General features: G+C 43.7%; 1 protein-coding gene and 2 long non-coding RNA genes across 3 annotated transcripts; all 3 read right to left on the reverse strand.

The window, feature by feature from the left end:
- Positions 1-6,208: 6,208 nt before the first annotated feature.
- Positions 6,209-7,000, reverse strand: LOC115188320 (uncharacterized). The gene is made up of 2 exons (XR_003876375.1): positions 6,688-7,000; positions 6,209-6,408 (listed from the first exon to the last, which is right to left on the reverse strand). It is a non-coding gene; the product is annotated as an uncharacterized LOC115188320 (long non-coding RNA).
- Positions 7,001-11,021: 4,021 nt separating this feature from the next.
- Positions 11,022-16,054, reverse strand: LOC115188326 (uncharacterized). The gene is made up of 7 exons (XM_029747119.1): positions 16,038-16,054; positions 12,601-12,652; positions 12,198-12,387; positions 12,046-12,082; positions 11,524-11,768; positions 11,174-11,336; positions 11,022-11,051 (listed from the first exon to the last, which is right to left on the reverse strand). Exons 3-7 carry the CDS (start codon positions 12,356-12,358, stop codon positions 11,022-11,024), a joined length of 636 nt encoding a protein of 211 aa, XP_029602979.1. The 5' UTR covers positions 12,359-12,387; positions 12,601-12,652; positions 16,038-16,054.
- A 5-nt stretch (positions 16,055-16,059) lies between these two features.
- Positions 16,060-16,708, reverse strand: LOC115188321 (uncharacterized). The gene is made up of 2 exons (XR_003876376.1): positions 16,435-16,708; positions 16,060-16,206 (listed from the first exon to the last, which is right to left on the reverse strand). It is a non-coding gene; the product is annotated as an uncharacterized LOC115188321 (long non-coding RNA).
- Between the last annotated feature and the right edge of the window lie 3,068 nt (positions 16,709-19,776).

A 19,776-nucleotide genomic window follows, 5' to 3' on the forward strand; every position in this document is an offset into this window, starting at 1 on the left:
CAGTTGGACCAACCCTTCCCCGTGCACGCCCTAGACAGTCGACCACTAGGGTCAGGGCTGGTCAGGGAGGTCACTGTACCTCTGGTCATGGTAATGCGGGGGGGTCATGAGGAGCGGATTAGTCTTTTCCTCATCGATTCCCCAGCGTTTCCAGTGGTTCTAGGGATTCCCTGGCTAGCCACTCACAACCCTAAGATTTCGTGGGGACAGAGGGCTCTTAAGGGGTGGTCAAATGAGTGCTCGGGCAGGTGCATAGGAGTTTCCATCGGTGCGACTACGGTGGAGAGTCCAGACCAAGTCTCCACCGTGCGCATTCCCTCAGAGTATGCCGATTTGGCTATCGCCTTCAGTAAAACGAAGGCGACCCAATTACCACCTCATCGACGAGGAGACTGTGCGATAAACCTCCAGGTGGGCGCTGCCCTTCCTCGTAGGGGTAGTGATGGAATGTGACCGCGTCTCAGCCGTGCGTAATTGGCTGACTCCCACCACGGTGAAGGAAGTGCAGCGGTTTTTGGGATTTGCCAATTACTACCGGAGGTTTATCCGGGGCTTTGGGCAGGTGGCGGCTCCCATTACCTCACTGTTGAAGGGGGGCCCGGTGCGGTTGCAGTGGTCCGCGGAGGCGGACAGGGCCTTTAGTCGTCTGAAGGTTTTGTTCACCGACGCCCCGGTGCTGGCGCACCCGGACCCCTCTTTGCCCTTCATAGTGGAGGTGGACGCGTCCGAGGCTGGGGTAGGAGCCGTGCTGTCCCAGCGCTCGGGCGCCCCCCCCAAGCTCCGCCCCTGCGCCTTCTTCTCTAGGAAGTTGAGTCCGGCGGAGCGTAACTATGATGTGGGGGACAGGGAGCTGTTGGCTGTGGTCAGAGCCTTGAAGGTGTGGAGACATTGGCTTGAGGGGGAGCGTCACCCTTTTCTCATCTGGACTGACCACCGCAATCTGGAGTACATCCGGGCGGCGAGGAGACTGAACCCGCGTCAAGCCAGGTGGGCGATGTTCTTTACGAGATTTCGGTATAACATTTTGTATATCCCAGATTCCCGGAACCCTAAGGCCGACGCACTGTCTCGTCTCCATGACGCCGAGGAACGGTCCACCGAGCCCACGCCCATCCTTCCAGCCTCCTGCCTGGTGGCACCGGTGGTCTGGGAGGTGGACGCGGACATTGAGCGGGCGTTACGGACGGAGCCTACTCCTCCGCAGTGTCCAGTGGGTCGTAAGTACGTTCCGCTCGGTGTTCGCGATCGGCTGATTCGGTGGGCTCACACGCTTCCCTCCTCGGGTCACCCAGGGGTTGAGCGGACAGTGCGTGGTCTTAGTGGGAGATACTGGTGGCCCACCTTGGTGAGGGACGTGAGGCACTATGTCTCCTCCTGTTCGGTGTGCGCTCAGAGTAAGGCTCCCAGGCACCTGCCTAGAGGGAAATTACAACCCCTCCCGGTTCCACAACGACCATGGTCCCACCTGGCGGTGGATTTCTTGACCGATCTCCCGCCGTCTCAGGGCAACACTACGATCCTGGTCGTTGTGGACCGGTTTTCTAAGTCCTGCCGTCTGATTCCGTTACCCGGTCTTCCTACGGCCCTGCAGACCACGGAAGCCTTATTCACCCACGTCTTCCGGCACTACGGGGTGCCCGAGGATATCGTCTCAGATCGAGGCCCCCAGTTCACGTCCCGAGTGTGGCGGGCGTTTATGGAGCGGCTGGGGGTTTCGGTCAGTCTGACCTCGGGGTTTCACCCCGAAAGTAATGGGCAGGTGGAAAGGGTAAACCAGGAGGTGGGCAGGTTCCTGCGGTCCTACTGCCAGGACCGGCCAGGGGAGTGGGCAAGGTTCGTGCCATGGGCCGAAATGGCTCAGAACTCTTTGCGCCACTCCTCCACCAACATGTCACCATTCCAATGTGTGTTGGGTTATCAGCCGGTCCTGGGGCCATAGCATCAGAGCTAGACGGAGGCCCCTGCGGTGGAGGAATGGGTGCAGCGCTCAAGGGAGACCTGGAACGCTGTGCAGGAATCCCTGGAACGAGCCAGGGAGCGACAAAAAGCGAGCGCTGACCGGCACCGCAGCGAGGCCCCCGTGTTCACCCCAGGGGAGAGAGTCTGGCTCTCGACCCGGAACCTGCCCCTCCGCCTGCCCTGCCGGAAGCTGGGTCCGCGGTTTGTGGGGCCATTTAAAGTCCTGAGGAGAATAAACGAGGTGTGTTACAGATTACAACTTCCTAATTATTATCGCATTAACCCCTCGTTTCATGTGTCTCTCCTCAGGCCGGTGGTAGCTGGTCCGCTGCAGGAAAATGAGGTACGGGAGGTCCCTCCACCCCCCCTGGACATTGGGGGGCCCCCGGCGTACACAGTCCGGTCCATCTTGGACTCCAGACGCCGGGCGAGGGGCCTGCAGTACCTCGTGGACTGGGAGGGGTACGGCCCGGAGGAGAGGTGCTGGGTACCGGTGGAGGACATACTGGACCCAGCGCTCATCCGGGAGTTCCACAGCCTCCATCCGGATCGCCCTGCGCCTCGCCCTCCTTCACCCCCAATCCCCATCTAAAAAAAAAGACTTCAAATCAATGAGAGATTGAGAGAGGTAGTGACTGAGAGAGGTAGTGACTGCTTCTCAAAGAGAGTGAGAGTGCACATGGTGTGGTACAGCCTGAGGGCACCACTCGGGAGGCTGAAGCACAAGCATACAGACCAAGCTCACACAGGTCAACCACAATGCATTCTGGGGGTCTCTTCTGATTAGTTTCATTTACTCTGATCTCAGGGGTGAAAGGGTGCTCTGCATTCCACACAAGACCCCTCCCAAATCACTCACCCCTTCACCTCTCCGTTACCAGCTCAGGTTGAACTGTGACCTGAAGAGTCAAGCCTAGTCACAGAAATGTTTTCAAACTTTTTTATGGCATAGAAATGACCCGGTATTTACTTGGAAATTATATGGTAAAATGGTAATTACATAATAATAACCAAAAAGTTGACTTTAAATTACTGATCGTTACAAACTGTTTAGGATTTATTAAAACTGGTAGCTACCGTTTTAGTACCAACCAGATACGTAGTTACCAATTGTGTTGAAAGTAAGTATCAGAAAGGACCTATTGATACCACATAATGTTCTAGTAAATGAATACCAGGTGAATACCAGTGCAAACAATATCGTAACATAAAGTGCCATCACAAAATCTTCTGTTAGCCAAGAAAACTAAGAAAGGCTGAACAACTTAGTTTCAGTTGAGTTCATTTGAGTTAAAACCTTTTCAACTCTGAACGGTTGTTTTGGACCCGGTACCGAGTACGGCGAGTTTGGGGAGGAGCTACAGCCCTCGTCTTTAAAAATATATATAACTCAAATCTTATTGCTGGCAATGTCATAAGAATCTCCCACCCCCACCACCTACCCCCATAAAGGCTATAAATCACGCGCTATGGTCATATTCAAGGAGTTTGCAATGTAGGTCAAGTCACAAAGTGCAGACATTTAGTATGCATGGAAAGGGTACACCCTGATGGTCATTGTAAAGCAATGCATTTCCTTCTCCATCCACATTACCTTGTATGCCTCCTTCACATGCACCGTTGATCTATTTCACTTGTTTACAATAGGAAAAGTGAATAGGGAAATAAGTTTGAAGTTTCCTCACCAGTCTGTGTCTTATTTCAAAACCCTCGCCCCTCCAGAAACCTCTTTCTCAATGCTAAGGATCCGGATCTTGTTCTGCCAGACTACAGTTTGCAATAGCACATGGGGACAAGGATTGCACTTTTTGGAGAAATGTCCTCTGGTCTGATGAAACAAAAATAGAACTGTTTGGCCATAATGACCATCGTTATGTTTGGAGGAAAAAGGGGGAGGCTTGCAAGCCGAAGAACACCATCCCAACCTTGAAGCACAGGGGTGGCAGCATCATGTTGTGGGAGTGCTTTGCTGCAGGAGGGACCAAAATAGATGGCATCATGAGGGGGGGAAATTATGTTGATATCCTCATATTGGTAGGGGGCAGTATTTTCACATTCGGATGAAATACATGCCCATATTAAACTGCCTCCTACTCAAACTCAGAAGCTAGGATATGCATATTATTAGTAGATTTGGATAGAAAGCACTCTGAAGTTTCTAAAACTGTTTGAATTATGTCTGTGAGTTTAACAGAACTCATATGGCAGGCAAAAACCTGACGAAAAATCCTACCAGGAAGTGGAAATCTGATGGATGGACTCTTTTCAAGTCATTTCCTATCAAACACTCAGTGACTCAGTAATCATTGTGCACTTCCTAAGGCTTCCACTAGATGTCAACAGTCTTTAGAAAGTTGTTTGAGGCGTCTATGATGAACAGAGACCGAACAAGAAGGCTGGGAAGTTGGTGACCCAGGGAAGGACATCAGTTCATTGGCGCGCATTCACGCGAGAGGTAGCTCTGTTCCAAAACGTTTTTCAAGACACTGGTTTCGTCCAGTTGGAATATTACTGAGTTTTCACGTTCTAAAGGCCCTAAAGATTGATGTTTTACAACGTTTGACATGTTTGAACGAACGTAAATATAACTTTTTTTGACTTTCCGTCGTGAAATTTTCTGCGCGCTTCCTACATTTGGAGTAGCTGAACTGAACGCGCGAACAACAAGGAGCTATTTTGACATAAATTATGGACTTTATCGAACAAAACAACATTTGTTGTGGACCTGGGATTCCTGGAAGTGCCTTCTGATGAAGATCATCAAAGGAAAGTGAATATTTCTAATGCTGTTTAATATTTTAGATTTTTTTGTTCGACTCCAAAATGGCGGCTATCTGTATTGCGTAGTGTATTTTTCTGAGCGCAGTACTCAGATTATTGCAAAGTGTGCTTTCCCAGTAAAGTTATTTTGAAATCTTCCACAGCGTTAGCATAAAGGAGATGTTCATCTATAATTCTTTGAATGACAGTTTAATATTTTATCAACGTTTATGACAAGTATTTTTGTAAATTGTACTGCTTATTCACCGGCAGTATTTGAGGGAAAATATTTTCTGAACGTCATGCGCCAATGTAAAATGCTGTTTTTAGATATAAATATGAACTTTATCGAACATAAAATGCATGTATTGTGTAACATGATGTCCTAGGAGTGTCATCTGATGAAGATCGTGAAAGGTTAGTGCTTAATTTAGCTGTGTTTTGGGTATTTGTGATGCATTTAGTTGCTTGGAAAATGGCTGTGTGGTTATTTATGTTTATGTACTCTCCTAACATAATCTAATGTTTTGCTTTCGCTGTAAAGCCTTTTTGAAATCGGACAACGTGGTTCGATTCAGGAGAAGTGTATCTATAAAATGGTGTAAATCTGTGGGCAGAACTGGAAAAGCATGTGCGAGCAAGGAGGCCTACAAACCTGACTCAGTTACACCAGCTCTGTCAGGAGGAATGGGCCAAAATGCAGTCAATTTATTGTGAGAAGCTTGTGGAAGGCTACCCGAAACATTTGACCCAAGTTAAACAATTTAAAGGCAATGCTACCAAATACTAATTGAGTGTATGTAAACTTCTGATTCACTGGGAACGTGATGAAAGAAATAAAAGCTGATATAAATCATTTTCTTGTCACCACGTCCACAGAAGTTGGCGCCTCTCCCCGGTTGGGCGGTGCTCGGTGGTCGTCGTCGCCGGCCTACTAGCTGCCACCGATCTAGGTTTCTGTGTCTTTTGGTTATGTCTGTTTAGGTCTGCACCTGTTTTGTGTTAGTCAATTAGTGGGGTATTTCATTTGTCTGTTTCGTTTGGGGATTTGTGTGGGATTGTTTGTGTGTCATGCCTTTTGGGCACATAGGGGTATATTGCATTTTCCTATTTACACTGCGTGTTTTAGGCATTAGGGTTGCCGGGCTGCGTCCTGTCCTTTAGTAATTTTTGGAGCTGTTCTCTACTATTCTCTCTCTCTCTACTATTATTCTGACATTTCACATTCTTAAAATAAAGTGGTGATCCTAACTAACCTAAGACAGGGAATTTTTACTAGGATTAAATGTCAGGAATTGTGAAAAACTGAGTTTAACTGTATTTGGCTAAGGTGTATGTAAACATCAGACTTCAACTGTACCTAGAAGTGTACACTATTCTTATGTTTTTTTTAATGTATCTTAAATGTAAAAGTAATATAGTCAACTATACAACTTCTACACGTTATATCATCCAATATTATATAATGAAAAACACTCAACATGAGGAATTAATGCAATTATGTTTATTTAAAATATTTATTTTGAAATATAGATTAGGTGGTCTTCCTTTTATAGCAGGAAGTAAAGGGGCTGGACAAGGCTTTGCCTATAGCTGAAAACATCCTGGAAATGAGCGAACGCTTCCTTGGTTTCTTCTTGGTGGAGCATACACTCTCTGTTTGGCAGGAGTCTTGATCATTGACAATTGCTGGGGGGAAAAAATGTAAACATAACATTTTCTTTAACTGACCCTAGTTAGTCTGAAGAATTAGTATTGCATTATTATTATTTAAATTGTAATATTCTACATAATTTACAAATGTAGGGCGGCAGGTAGCAGTCATGTGATATCCATAGATAAGGGCCTAATGAACGTATTTCAATTGACTGATTTCCTTATATGAACTGTAACTCAGTAAAATCTTTTAAATTGTTGCATGTTGCGTTTATATTTTTGTTCAGTACACATTTGAGTGTATTGACTTACCTGTTTCACTGACGGCAGGGGTCTGGTTCTGGGAGGGTGTTGGAGTGCAGTGGTTCTTCTTGTTGACCTTCTTTGTACACTGGGTAACAAACAGTCATTTGTACAGTAGGAGAAATTCCACACAAAAGGTATCAGTGTTTACCATCATACTGTACGTATTTAATAAAAATAATCTTTATAATTTGTATTTTGATGACATATGTACCTTTAGGTTGAGTCCACAGAGAGCGCTGAATCTTCCTCTCTTCTTTTCCTTTTTACCAGTTGTTGGAAGACTAGAATTACCTACCTCGTCATTGCCAAGTGCATTGTGTGATGGTAACTGGGTCATGGAGGGAGGTGAAGAGTTAGCCTCATTGCATTTAGTTAGTAGTTCCCTAGTTAATGATTTGACCAGGGCATCGTCAAATGCATAATCCGTTGACTTCATTGCAACCTGGAGCATCTTCTCTGACCCGAATTCTTGAAGAAGCCCCTTGTAGACAGCCTTGAAAATCTTTTTGATTTTCAGATTCTGGGGGTAGGCTTGAGTTGGTTCAAGGCCTGAGGTGCCACAGAACTCAGACAGAATCCTCTTTGTGAGAACTCTTGATGTTTCACCAATGTCAGAGGATTCCAGTAATGTGATAGGGGTAGGGATCATTGACAGCAATCTAACAATCAGTAAAAGTACCAAAGAGGTGTAGTCATTGCTGGTGGAGTCAAATGATGTATATGTATCAGAGTCCATGGCTGATGGAGTTGATGGATGCACAGAGACACTAGACATCTCCAGATCTTTGTTGTCCATCTTGGATTCCACCTCTCCTAAAACTTGAATATCCACAGTTCCACCGTTGTGTGTGCTGCTGCCAGACAGAGAGGGTCCAGGCAATGATTTGGCACTAGACTGACGGCTAGTGGTCATAAGAGCCGGTCTGTCAGAGTCAAGTGTTCCAGCATCAGTTGGGGACAACCCATTGATTATGTTCATCAACTCTGATAATTCTTCTGATGAATTGGAGGCCACAGAACAGGTATCCATGACCTGATTGACCATTATATTGGTGAAAAGGCTCTTTGTGTCAGAGTAAACCTGTGAGGAACTAATGGAGATGGCAGAACAGCTCGGGATAAGCCGACTTGTGTCCTGCAGAGAACCATCAGAGATGATAGTTTGGCAGAAATCTGATCCTTGTGATGGTGGAGGAAGCCAGGGGACAATCTGCTGTAGCAGACGTTTTATTGACTCCTTAGCAAAGGAGTACACAAGGTCAGATGGAAACTCCCTGGATTCTTCAGAAGCATTCAATCCTGTCTTCAGCTTCAAAAGAATAGAGTCAGACACGCTCTTGCCAGCTGGCACAAAAAGAGCCTGGGGGGTGTTGTGACTTTTTATGAGCTCATAAACTTTGTCAGTGAGCTCATGTGAGAAGTTCTGAAGACCATCCCTGGGGCTGAGTCTCGCAAGTCTTCTTGTAAAAGAAGTGACATCATCTGCAGTGGCTATGTGTTCTGTATCTTCTCTTGGAATGACCTCCATAACAGTGTCAACTATGGCAGAGATGGTTTGCCTTGTGTAATTTGTTGACCCTTGTGAATGAGTTGAGGAGTCACTCATATCAATGACCGAACTCCTAATGATAGGACAATAGCTTTCAACAGGCCACTCATTGGGGACTGGAGTTCCTGGAAGAGAATTTGTAAAATCACTCTGGGACCCTCTGGTCATGGCAGAGGTGATGGACAGGGAGGACTTTGAGGAGGATGGCCGATGTATCTCGTGTCCATCAGTTCTCACCATGTCAACATCCTCCAACATGGAGCCCACAATGGAACGAGTCAAGAGGCCTTTCTCTGAGGTGCTCATCCTCTCTGACATAGACACTCTCCTCTGGATTGTCATCAGAGTCTGACTAATTAAGGCTTTGGAATAATTTACCATGCTGGCCTGGCTGCCTTCATGTTCACTGTAAGTCATTTGTGTAGAAGTAGCTGTTCTGCATATGGATTCGACATGTTTGGGGGCCTCAACCACATTGTCTAGGAGGACCGGTTGTTGCTGGGCAAAAAAATCCTTGACCTTGGTGAACACATTGTTGAACAGGTTAACAGTGCCTGGCCAAATTATCTTTCCTTTCACATTGGCCCCATTGTGAACACTGACAGGAAGGGTTGAAGCTGACAGGGATCTCTCTAACTGGCCAGACACTGAAGCATCAGACATTTTAGTCATCTGGGTGAAGCTATTAAGGTCTTTAGTGATATTTATGACGATGTTGGATGCTGCAGAATTGGTGTGCAGAGAAGAGGTGAATAAAGATGGAGTTCCACTCTTCTGAAGGATTTTGACATCTCTATCATCACCATCATTACTGGACTCTGCACAAATGTCTGCACTTCTACCATCAAGGCTGGCATTTACAATGCCAATCAACCCTGATTGAAGGATCCCACCAGCCATATGTGAGGCTTTAGTTTGAAACTCCTCAGTACATAGTTTGTCAAAGGCTGTGGATTTAAGACTTCTAGAGGATGCTTCCTCTTCATCATTGTTGATCTCACCATGCAAATTGTCCTGTGTATTGACAGCATAGTCATCAACAGATAAATATCAATCTGAGAAACAACGGCATCCAAAAACTTGGACAGGTCTTCTGTATCTCCTTTTAGGCTAGAGAGGCATTCCTCCATTGATTCCTCAGAGTGATACACAGTGAGGATCTGACTAATGACCTCCTTGGTACAGGTTTGAAAGTCCGCTTGGATTTCAAGAGAATCACTATTACAAGTCACCTGAGAATCTAAACTTTCACTGGGAGCCTGTTTGAGAGTCTCATCATATATTGGTGTAACACCATCGATGACCTTTACAGAGTCTTGGCAGGGAGTGAGAAACCGCTTCAGCATTTGTCGAAATCTATGATATATAATACGAGCAGCAGAAAGGGTGCTCCCTTTTGAAATTCTGAGAATTTCAGGTTCATGTGTCTGCATGGACTGAACAATAGTATCCACATCTGTTACAAAAGTGTCCAGTAATGTAGATGCTTCAGAGTCTCCCAGTAAGCTGGTTGTAAAGGGGCTGACAGATCTCAGAGCTTCACTCACTACCTTTCTAGCCTTTGTCTGGAAAGACACACTGGAGAGTTTCTTCATATTTATAACTGGAAGACTCTGGGTAGATTCACTGTTGGTGGTGCTGTCCTGCAGACCAAGTGGAAAAGTGAGATCGGAGAGACATTGTTCACTGTCTAACAACTCAGATGGTGAAGCAGAACAAGAACTGGTGAAGTCATTCAAGTCAGACATGATGCCATCCACAAATAGAGTGGCCTCCAGAGACTCTTCAGAATCACACTCTCCAGCAGAAGATGACAACTTCTCCATTACCTCAGTCTTATACAAGACTAGAACCTGGCTGGCAATCGCATTTTGTGGTGTCAAGGAGGACTTGGTCTTGCAAATACTTTTTGAGAGCCAAGAGAGGTTTTGGGGTCTCACTTTGTCCTTTTTGTTCATTCATGGATGAGGGGGTTATTAAAAGTGGTTTACAAGAAATGGAGTCCGATGTGTCAGCCTCACCATTACTGGAATGACCGACGTCCAGGTACAAAGTTGGAACCATTGTGAAAGAATCTTTTGTGCTCTCCACAAATGTACTTGAGAGATACCCTTTTTCTGGACAGGTAAAAAGCCTCTTCAGCGTATTTTTCGTGTTGTAGTAACAACCAACAGTGTAAGACCAGATCTTACTCTGATGGTTTTCAAGAAGGATCTGCTCACTCTGTGTAGGAGAGCAGGATGCCCTGATAGCCTGGGTAAGATTGTCCATGTCTGAAACAAAGGTACTTACCAACTCAGAGGCCTCATGGTCGATCATAAGGTCTCCGATCTCACCTATCCTAGGAATTGGACTAGATGATGTAGTGCCAGAACAACATGATGTACAACCCCTGAATCTTTTAACGATCTCCCGGATCGATTCGGTGGCCTTGGTCTGAAACTCCTCAGTGAGTAGTCTGTCCATACTTTGTGTTGACAGATGAAGACTAGATTTGGCACCTTTGATATTGAGGTTGCTCTCTCCTTGTTTTAGCATCTCCTCAGAACTTTTACAAGATTCAAGCATCTTCATATGGTCAGCAACAACACAAAGCAGTTCCCTCTTGTCGGGTTCATTTTCCTCCTTATTGCTGAAGTTCAAAACAGTGCCACTGAGGGCTGTCATGACCTGTCCTGTTAAATGTGTCATATCCACCTCAACACCATCCTCTCTGAAAACAACACTCTGCTCAACACTCTGCCCATTAATGAACATCTGAAGTATGTTGGAAACGCCAGACACCATCTCCTCAACCACCTTGGTGCTGGAGACACCACCACTGGCAAAAATGACAGGGGACATTCGCCCAGAGATTGGAGTTTGAATGGCCACAGAGATTATGGAATTGACCTTCTTTGACACTTCTCCAACAATAACCCGGGATAGACTTTGAGTGTGTACCTGGCCCTCTCTTTGGATACAGAGGACATTGTTCAGCGACTCTTTGAAGGAATCCTGGACACTAGTGAGGAGACTGTCCTCAGTGATCCCAAAAAAGTCACTGAGTGGCTCAGATGATATAGACTCACCATCTCCCTGAGTCTTTGGCAACACTGTCTGAGACCTTTGAGAATACAAAGCAAACAATACAGCATTCCATATTCGATAGTAGACACTGTAGTCACATTAATGCATAATTCAGTAATCAGTCATTAAGAGTAAACTGTTATACAGATAACAAAACATATTTTCACAATATGGGTTATGAATAGTTAGGTGAAACCGGTTTCTTTAGGAATGACTGAACATACCCATTACGAGAGGAGCTTGATTTGGCCGCGCAAGACCTTGAGGATTTTCTGCTGCCACTCTTGCGAACCTTCAGGTTTGTGCTAGAAGATGTCTCTAATTCTGTCAGAGACTTGCCGGATACTGGAGACACATGGCTGTATATCCGTACAAAACGGAAAATTGCAGGGATGATGACCTCCAGGATGGCCTCAGATACAAACCGCACAATCTCCAGGCACATCTCTGCAAGCAGTGCCCTCATCACCTGTAGGACCGAAAACAGTGTAAGTAGATTACTCATAGCCGGGCTCTGAAACCAAGCTCCTCGAAGAGATACCAACAATCTCACATATGTTCATGAGAATCATGAAAGTGGCATATATTGGAAAGCATGAAAAGCAGTAGGCTTCTAAAAAGCTCTTTGAATGTAACTGTTTGTGATAATGTGGATGATACTGTAGACAGATAAATGGCTTGTATCTAATTTTCTTGAAACATCTATTAATATATCTATGAATAATTTTCAAGGTTAAGGGACTTACAGGGTCCATCCTGCCAATGCTTAACTGCCTCCATTGCCTATAGGAGATAATTAGATGTTTTTAGCACCAAAAAGCACACCAACACACATACAATTTATAAAATCCTCCAGATGACATTGTATTCAAATACTACAATAGAAGTTTGGACATACTCCTCAGTAAGTTTTTCCAGAAACCGGATGATAATCGGGTTGAAAGCATCCGGATTGATTGGCGGGAGGTCAAGAGCCCTGGTCTGACAGGCCCTGGAGACACACTCGCTTAGGATCTTTTCATTAGATTGTCCCTGGTGAAATGTCCGCTGAATTGCCATCCTAGAGAATTCCACAGATGTAGAGGGACCTGTGTCCAAAGCAGCATTCACCAAGGTAAAGAAGTCAGAAAACATATAACCTTCTGAGGTTAGCCAACTTTGTGTACTTTGTGAAGTTAAGTACCCAAGAAAGGATAACATGTGCACTCTGCTATTAGTCCTCTGCTCAATAGATGCCCATACTAAATCACATTTACATGCAAAAGGATTACATTCAGTGAAATTAGAGTTTCATTTATGACCTGCATCTGTATCAGTGATCTGCTCCACTTTGTTTCTCTTGGTCCTCTTGGTCTAAAAAGACAATCCAGTCAATGATATACACGTAGATACTGTATGAAGCCATTCCAATACAGCCCTTTGAGTAGAGCAAGGGTAAGATTGATTGTAGGGCTGTCCCCGACAAAAAAAAACTTTGTCGACCGAGAGTCATCCTGTTCTAATGTTAAAATGTATTTTTCCATATCAGACACACCCTATGTGTTTGAATACAATCACTTACATAGGCACTGAGCTTGTCTGATGCTTTAAGCACACTGTTTGATTAAATAATTAAGACACACAAATGACTCAAGAAAGAGCCCGATGGTGACACTGTATTAAAATAAATGACAGCGAGTGCCTGTGTGACAGGCGCACGTTGTCTCGCTCTCCTCCCTACTGCAGTGAAAAGGCACCGCATAACAGCAAGTGTTTATTCTGCTGTCCATGCTGAAGATGCAACATCATTTCAGCCATTTCGTTTCTTCCTCGTTTCTGAATGAAAAGTTCTGTTACCGAAATCCCTAACTTGTTTACAAAAGCATTACCTATTTCCTCAGCCTTGCTCTCTTATGTGAAACATGTAAGCATCGCATGCATGTGACAATTAGGGCCTGACCTATAGCCTATCATAATCAAATCAATAAATTGGTTATAACAAACTCCGAACACAGTAATATCGACAGCAAAATGGATGCGGAGGATGTGAAAAATAAACGCCAAACGGGTGAATGTTTACTGGTTGCTTAGGAGGGAAAGGGAAATTCAGATCTGTGGAAGACATTTGACTTAGTTGTGGAAACTACTGGTGGTCAAGAACAAGGAGGGTATAGGAGCAAGCGCTGACAGAGTATTATGTGTGCCAAACATTTGCTGTTAGATTACAATATTGTTTTTTCTGATCATTTGGAACAGTGTAAACAACACTAAATAAATTCTAAGCAATACCAGTCTGTTCTAACGACCAAAAAATTGTAAAGCCTTTATTACAGCATAGCAAAGATTAAAAACAGCCAAATCTGTGAAATTGCTTAATTCAACATTTTGCCGGTGCATGAGGCTTGGTGCTCACAGAATCAGTAGGCTATTAAACAAATACTCAAACAGGCAACAGAAGCTATATCTGTCTTATATCTGTATATATATATCAAAAGTTTGGACACACCTACTCATTCAAGGCTTTTTCTTTATTTTTACTATTTTCTACATTGTAGAATAGTAGTGAAGACATCAAAACTATGAAATAACACATATGGAATCATGTAGGTACTAAAAAAGTGTTAAACAAATCAAAATATATTTTATATTTTATATTTGAGATTCTTCAAAGCCTTGACAGCAGCTTTGTACACTCTTGGAATTCTCTCAACCAGCTTCACCTGGAATGCTTTTCCAATAGTCTTGAAGGACTTCCCACATATGCTGAGAACTTGTTGGCTGCTTTTCCTTCACTCTGTGGTCCAATTCATCCCAAAACATCTCAATTGGGTTGAGGTTGGGTGATTGTGGATGTCAGGTCATCTGATGCAGCACTCCATCACTCGCCTTCTTGGTCAAATAGCCCTTACACAGCCTAGAGGTGTGTTGGGTAATTGTCCTGTTGAAAAATAAATTATAGTCCCACTAAGCGCAAACCAGATACGATGGCGTATCACTGCAGGATACTATGGTAGCCATGCTGGTTAAGTGTGCCTTGAATTCTAAACAAATCACAGACAGTGTCACCAGCAAAGCATCCCCACACCATCACACCTCCTCGATGCTTCATGGTGGGAACCACATATGCGGAGATCATTTGTTCACCTACTCTCACAAAGACATTCTTGGAACCAAAAATCTCAGATTTGGACTCATCAGACCAAAGGACAGATTTCCACGGGTCTAATGTCCATTGCTCGTGTTTCTTGGCCCATGCAAGTCTCTTCTTTTTATTGGTGTCCTTTAGTAGTGCTTTCTTCGCAGCAATTTGACCATGAAGGCCTGATTCACGCAGTCTCCTCTGAACAGTTGATGTTGAGATGTGTCTGTTACTTGAACTCTGTGAAGCATTTATTTAGGCTGCAATGTGAGGTGCAGTTAACTCTAATGAACGTATCCTCTGCAGCCGAGGTAACTCTGGGTCTTCCTTTCCTGTGGCGGTCCTCATGAGAGCCAGTTTCATCATAGCGCTTGATGGTTTTTGCGACTTGATGATTTTTGCACTTGATGAAACGTTCAAAGTTCTTGACATTTTCCAGATTGACTGACCTTCATGTCTTATAGTAGTGACGGACTGTTGTTTCTCTTTGCTTATTTGAGCTGTTCTTGCCATAATATGGACTTGGCCTTTTACCAAATAGGGCTATCTTCTGTATACCAACCCTACCTTGTCACAACACAACTGGTTGGCTCAAACGCATTAAGAAGGAAAGAACTTCCTTTACTTAACTTTTAACAAGGCACACCTGTTAATTAATGAAATGCATCCCAGGTGACTACCACATGAGGCTGGTTGAGAGAATGCCAAGAGTGTGCAAAGCTGTCATCAAGGCAAAGAGTGACTACTTTGAAGAATCTCAAATATAAAGTAGATTTTGATTTGTTTAACACTTTTTTGGTACCTACATGATTCCATATGTGTTATTTCATAGTTTTGATGTCTTCACTACTATTCTACAATGTAGAAAATAGTAAAAATAAAGAAAAACCCTTTTGACTGGTAATATATATATGGATGATTTACAAAGCCAGGCACATTTAACAATTAGGCTATTGATTATAGACCTAATTAAGTTGTGTTTTCTTCTCTCCTCAATCTTCTTAGACAATTAGGCTAAGGCAAGGGCTGTTTCCCCATCTCTGCTGCTGCTGCTGCCTCTGCAGCATTGTTCTCAATCCCAATATGCTGGTTAACTTTGCTATTATGCACATAGCAACATAGGGAAGGGCCCCAATTATACGGCGCACTGAAGATTATGTTTCAGAACCACGGACAGCGTCCGTATCCAACGCGGGAGAAAGCACATTTGTTATAAAATAATATTTGATTGATTAGTGTTGCACCATTATTTTTACATAATATAACCATATACAATTTCAGTATCACGTCTTAGCGTGATGGACTGTGCCATCACTGTGGCCTCGGTAATGGATTAGTCAACTGTGACAGGCGCGAATCAGACAGGTGTCCATGTGCACCATGAAGAAAAAAAAAACTTTTGCGACTGCTCGACTTAAGAAATCCCCAGTCAACCAATAGCCTATCGACCAAACACTCGACCAGTCGACCAAATGGGGTCAGCCCTAGATTTACTATTAGGAGATAAAAGGGTATTGTATGGGCAATTTAACCTTCCTCAGAACAACATGCTGTAGGTCAAGTTATAGGACATGAAAGATATCTCAATATCCACATCTCTGCTCAATCTATTTCCCTTACCTTGACTTTATTTCTCTTCACGGGCATCCTGCTCCATCTGAGGCAGGGGATCCTTCTTCACCTCTTCCTCATCTTCATCATTCTGATTATCAACAAAATCTCTCTCAGCTGCATCAGTATCAGTGCTCTGTTCAACTGTGGACCTGTTGGCACCGGTCCTCCTCTTTGTCTAAAAAGACAATACAGTCAGTGACATACTGTATGTTGCCGTTGCTATACAGGCCTTTGAGAAGAGCTAGGGTAAACGATTGGTGATTGAATATTTATGGAAGTCTGTTGTAAGGACAATTTACCCTCCAACCTCACAACAGCATGTTGTATGGCATATTGGACAGGTTTGGAGTGTGGACAGGTAAGACCCCAGATTTCCCTTTCTCTCCTCAATCTATTGTCTCACCTTAACTTTTCTCCTTGTCACAGCCTTCAGCTCGATCTGAGGCAGGGGATCCTTCACTTCACTATCTTCTGGATAGTTTAAACTCAGGATATCTTTCTTCATTTTCTGGACTTGACCTTCCAAACTTTGATGATCATGTGGATCATCTTCGTTTAAACTCTGATTGGAACAAATTAGACCATTTTTTAAATGCTCATGGATATGGCCAATATACCACAGCTAAGAGCTGTTCTTACGCACGACACAACGCAGAGTTATTATAAACTGGTTACCAACTTAATTAGAAGAGTAAAAATAAATGTTTTGTCATACCCGTGGTATACGCTCTGATATGCCACAGCTTTCAGCCAATCAGCATTCAGGGCTCAAACCACCCAGTTTATAATGGCCAATATACTATGGCTAAGCGCTGTTCTTAGGCAAAACTGCTTGGATACAGCCCTTAGCTGTGGTATATTGGCCATATACCACAAACACTGAGGTGCCATATTGCTAATAAAAACTGGTTACCAACATAAATAGAACAGTAACAAGTCTTTTTGCATCATAACCGTGGTATATTGTCGTATATACACATGGCTGAAATGCTGTTTCAGCCAATAAGCATCCAGGACCCAAACTGCCTGGTTTATAATTACACAATAAGGCACGAGGGGGTGTGGTATATGGCCAATTTACCACAGCTAAGGGCTGTTCTGAAGCAAGCCGAAACGCGAAGTGCCTGGATACAGCCCTTAGCCATGGTAAATTCGTTTTTTGCTAACGGTTGTATTCATTTTGGGATCTATCGCATCCCACAGCTGTCCCAGACTATGTTTGTAATATTTATATCTCACACAGAATAGGTACATTTTTGTACAATGGGGATAGTAAATTGACATAGGCTAGTGCTTTTGCTGTTCATTAGGCCTATTCATTTTGTTGGCTGATGAAAAGTAAATGTAGACAGTTCTTCCAATATCTTCAATACGCGCCTTGGAATTGGATAAGGACGCACGCAGTTGAGTCTCCAATGTGTCTGTCTTCACTTGTAGCCTGTGAGAAAGACCCGATCACTTGATGGGCATTAGCTCAATTCTCATTAGCCATCTGAGAGAGCCATGTGAGTGAGAGGTGCTTCAGAGCCAGGAGAAGGGAATTATAATTATTATATTCAGCCCAAGGACACAATGGACCCTGGCCGCAAAAGGCATGGATTTTTTTAGGGGGCATTACAGTCACACAAAAGGGATGTCGCCGGGTAATTTGAGGTATTATCAAGTGCTTGTCAAATTGTGAATAACAGTTGCAGCCTGAGCAAAAACACAAAGCAGAGCTCATGCCTTTCATGCGTCTTTTTTCAAATCATCATTAGAGTCACATCATACAGCCTTAGAATGTATTAAAAATCAAAACGGATAGCCCAACGTTTGTAGAACAACTAAAGTTACATAATTAACTCTAAATTAAGCATATAGGAGTACCTATTTCTTTGTTAACTGCTAAACACAGAATAGCCACATGTGCGCACTCCCTCAAATCGTTTGGAGAAAATATTGTATTTTATTTTATTCAGCTATGTTCAATTGTATTCTTCATACTATAAAATAATGCCATGGAATTCTAACCAAATCTTGTCTGCTAAATGAACTAGTGTAGCCATATGGCATAGCCAGATCAGGGTCTAACATAAGGACAAGTCAGAGTATGCTATTCTGTTCTTCTGAAATAGACTACATTTTAGACTGGATGTATTGTGATGGTGTAGGCTATGTTACATGGATTTATTCGACTTTTTAATATGTAGATGTTCCAAAGGTCTGCATCAGTGGCTTGTAGGCTATGTGTGGAAGCCAGGAGATGCTAAATGTGTTTATGTTAATTAACGGTCAATCACCAGCTGACAAAATTTCATGATCGCCACAGCCCTAGGCATGGGTCCTCAAATCCTCAAAAAGTTTTACAGCTGTACAATTAAGAAGGAGCATCTTGACTGGCTGCATCCCTGCTTGGTATGGTAATAACACCGCCCACGATTGCATGGCGCTACAGAGGGTGGTGCGGACAACCTAGTAAATCAGCCCAACCAACGCATCACCGGGGGCAAGCTACTTGCACTCCAGGACACCTACAGCACCCGATGTCACAGGAAAGCCAAAAAGATCATCAAGGGCAACAACCACCCGAGCCACTCACTGCCTGTTCACCCCGCTATCATCCAGGAGAGAGACGGAAAAAAACGCTTCTATGTCATGGCCATCAGACTGTTAAATTGTCATCACTAGCACAATAGAGGCTGCTGCCCTATATACGGAGACTTGAAATCACTGGCCACAAACAATGGAACACTATTCACTTTAATAATGTTTACATATTGTAACGACCCTGGGTTTATAAGCGCGGATATCGACTCTCGAGCATGCTTTTGGGGCACAGTCGATAGCACGCTGGACTTCGGGCTAGAAGGTTGAGGGATCGAGACCTGCTCCCTGCCTGTTTCATTATATATTTTGCATTATTCATCTCATATGTATATACTGTATCCTTCCTATTCTACTGTATCTTAGTCTATGCTGCTCTGACATTGCTCATCCAAATATTTATATATACTAATTCCATTCCTTTACTTTAGATTGTGTGTATTGTTTTATATTACTTGTTAGATATTACTTGTCAGATATTATTGCACTGTTAGCAAGAAACACAAGCGTTTCAACACACCCGCAATAACATCTGATAAACATGTGTATGTGACAAATACAATTTGATCACCAGGGCTGTGCTCCCTGTCATCCAGGACCTCTATATCAGGCGGTGGGAAAGGAAAGCCCGGAAATCGTTAACTCCAGCCACCCAAGCCATACACTGTTCTCTCTGTTTCCGCACAGCAAGCGGTACCGCTGCATCAAGTCTGACACCAACAGGCTCCTGAACAGCTTCAATCGCCAAGCCATAAGACTGCTAAATAACTAACAAAATGACTACACAGTACAGGTTTTCGCTATAAATACACATAGATCCTATTGCCTGATATCAAGATTCGTAATTAATGCGTTATGGAGTCACCTATTATTATAATAATTTAGGTAAAATTATGATAAGTAGCCTACTGCTGTTATCTTTGCAAGGATCATATTTTATTTATAACAAGTCCCATAGGTTATTATAATGCATACTTTTTTTTTTTACAATATTTAAAATGATTATATGAGCGGACATTAACGTTAGCCCACACCGCCACCCAGCTGTCCACTACTTGCGGGATGTCCTGTATACCCTGTGGTCCCTGCCGCTGCATTTAAAAAAAGACGGTGCATCGGTTCCTACACCCTGCATAAGCCTTCTGTTAACCATTCATAGGCT

Source organism: Salmo trutta, unplaced genomic scaffold (assembly GCF_901001165.1).
Source record: "Salmo trutta unplaced genomic scaffold, fSalTru1.1, whole genome shotgun sequence".
Lineage (NCBI taxonomy): Eukaryota > Metazoa > Chordata > Actinopteri > Salmoniformes > Salmonidae > Salmo > Salmo trutta.

What these genes read in the sequence shown, in the direction of transcription:
- LOC115188326 (XM_029747119.1), bottom strand. Translation starts at nt 12,358, where the DNA reads ATGGCAATTCAGCGGACATTTCACCAGGGACAATCTAATGAAAAGATC. An exon ending in GCATTGGCAGGATGGACCCT is followed by an intron (nt 11,769 to 12,045) that starts GTAAGTCCCTTA and finishes TCGGTCCTACAG; the next exon opens with GTGATGAGGGCACTGCTTGC. An exon ending in GTATCCAAAGAGAGGGCCAG is followed by an intron (nt 11,052 to 11,173) that starts GTACACACTCAA and finishes CATTTTTGCCAG; the next exon opens with TGGTGGTGTCTCCAGCACCA.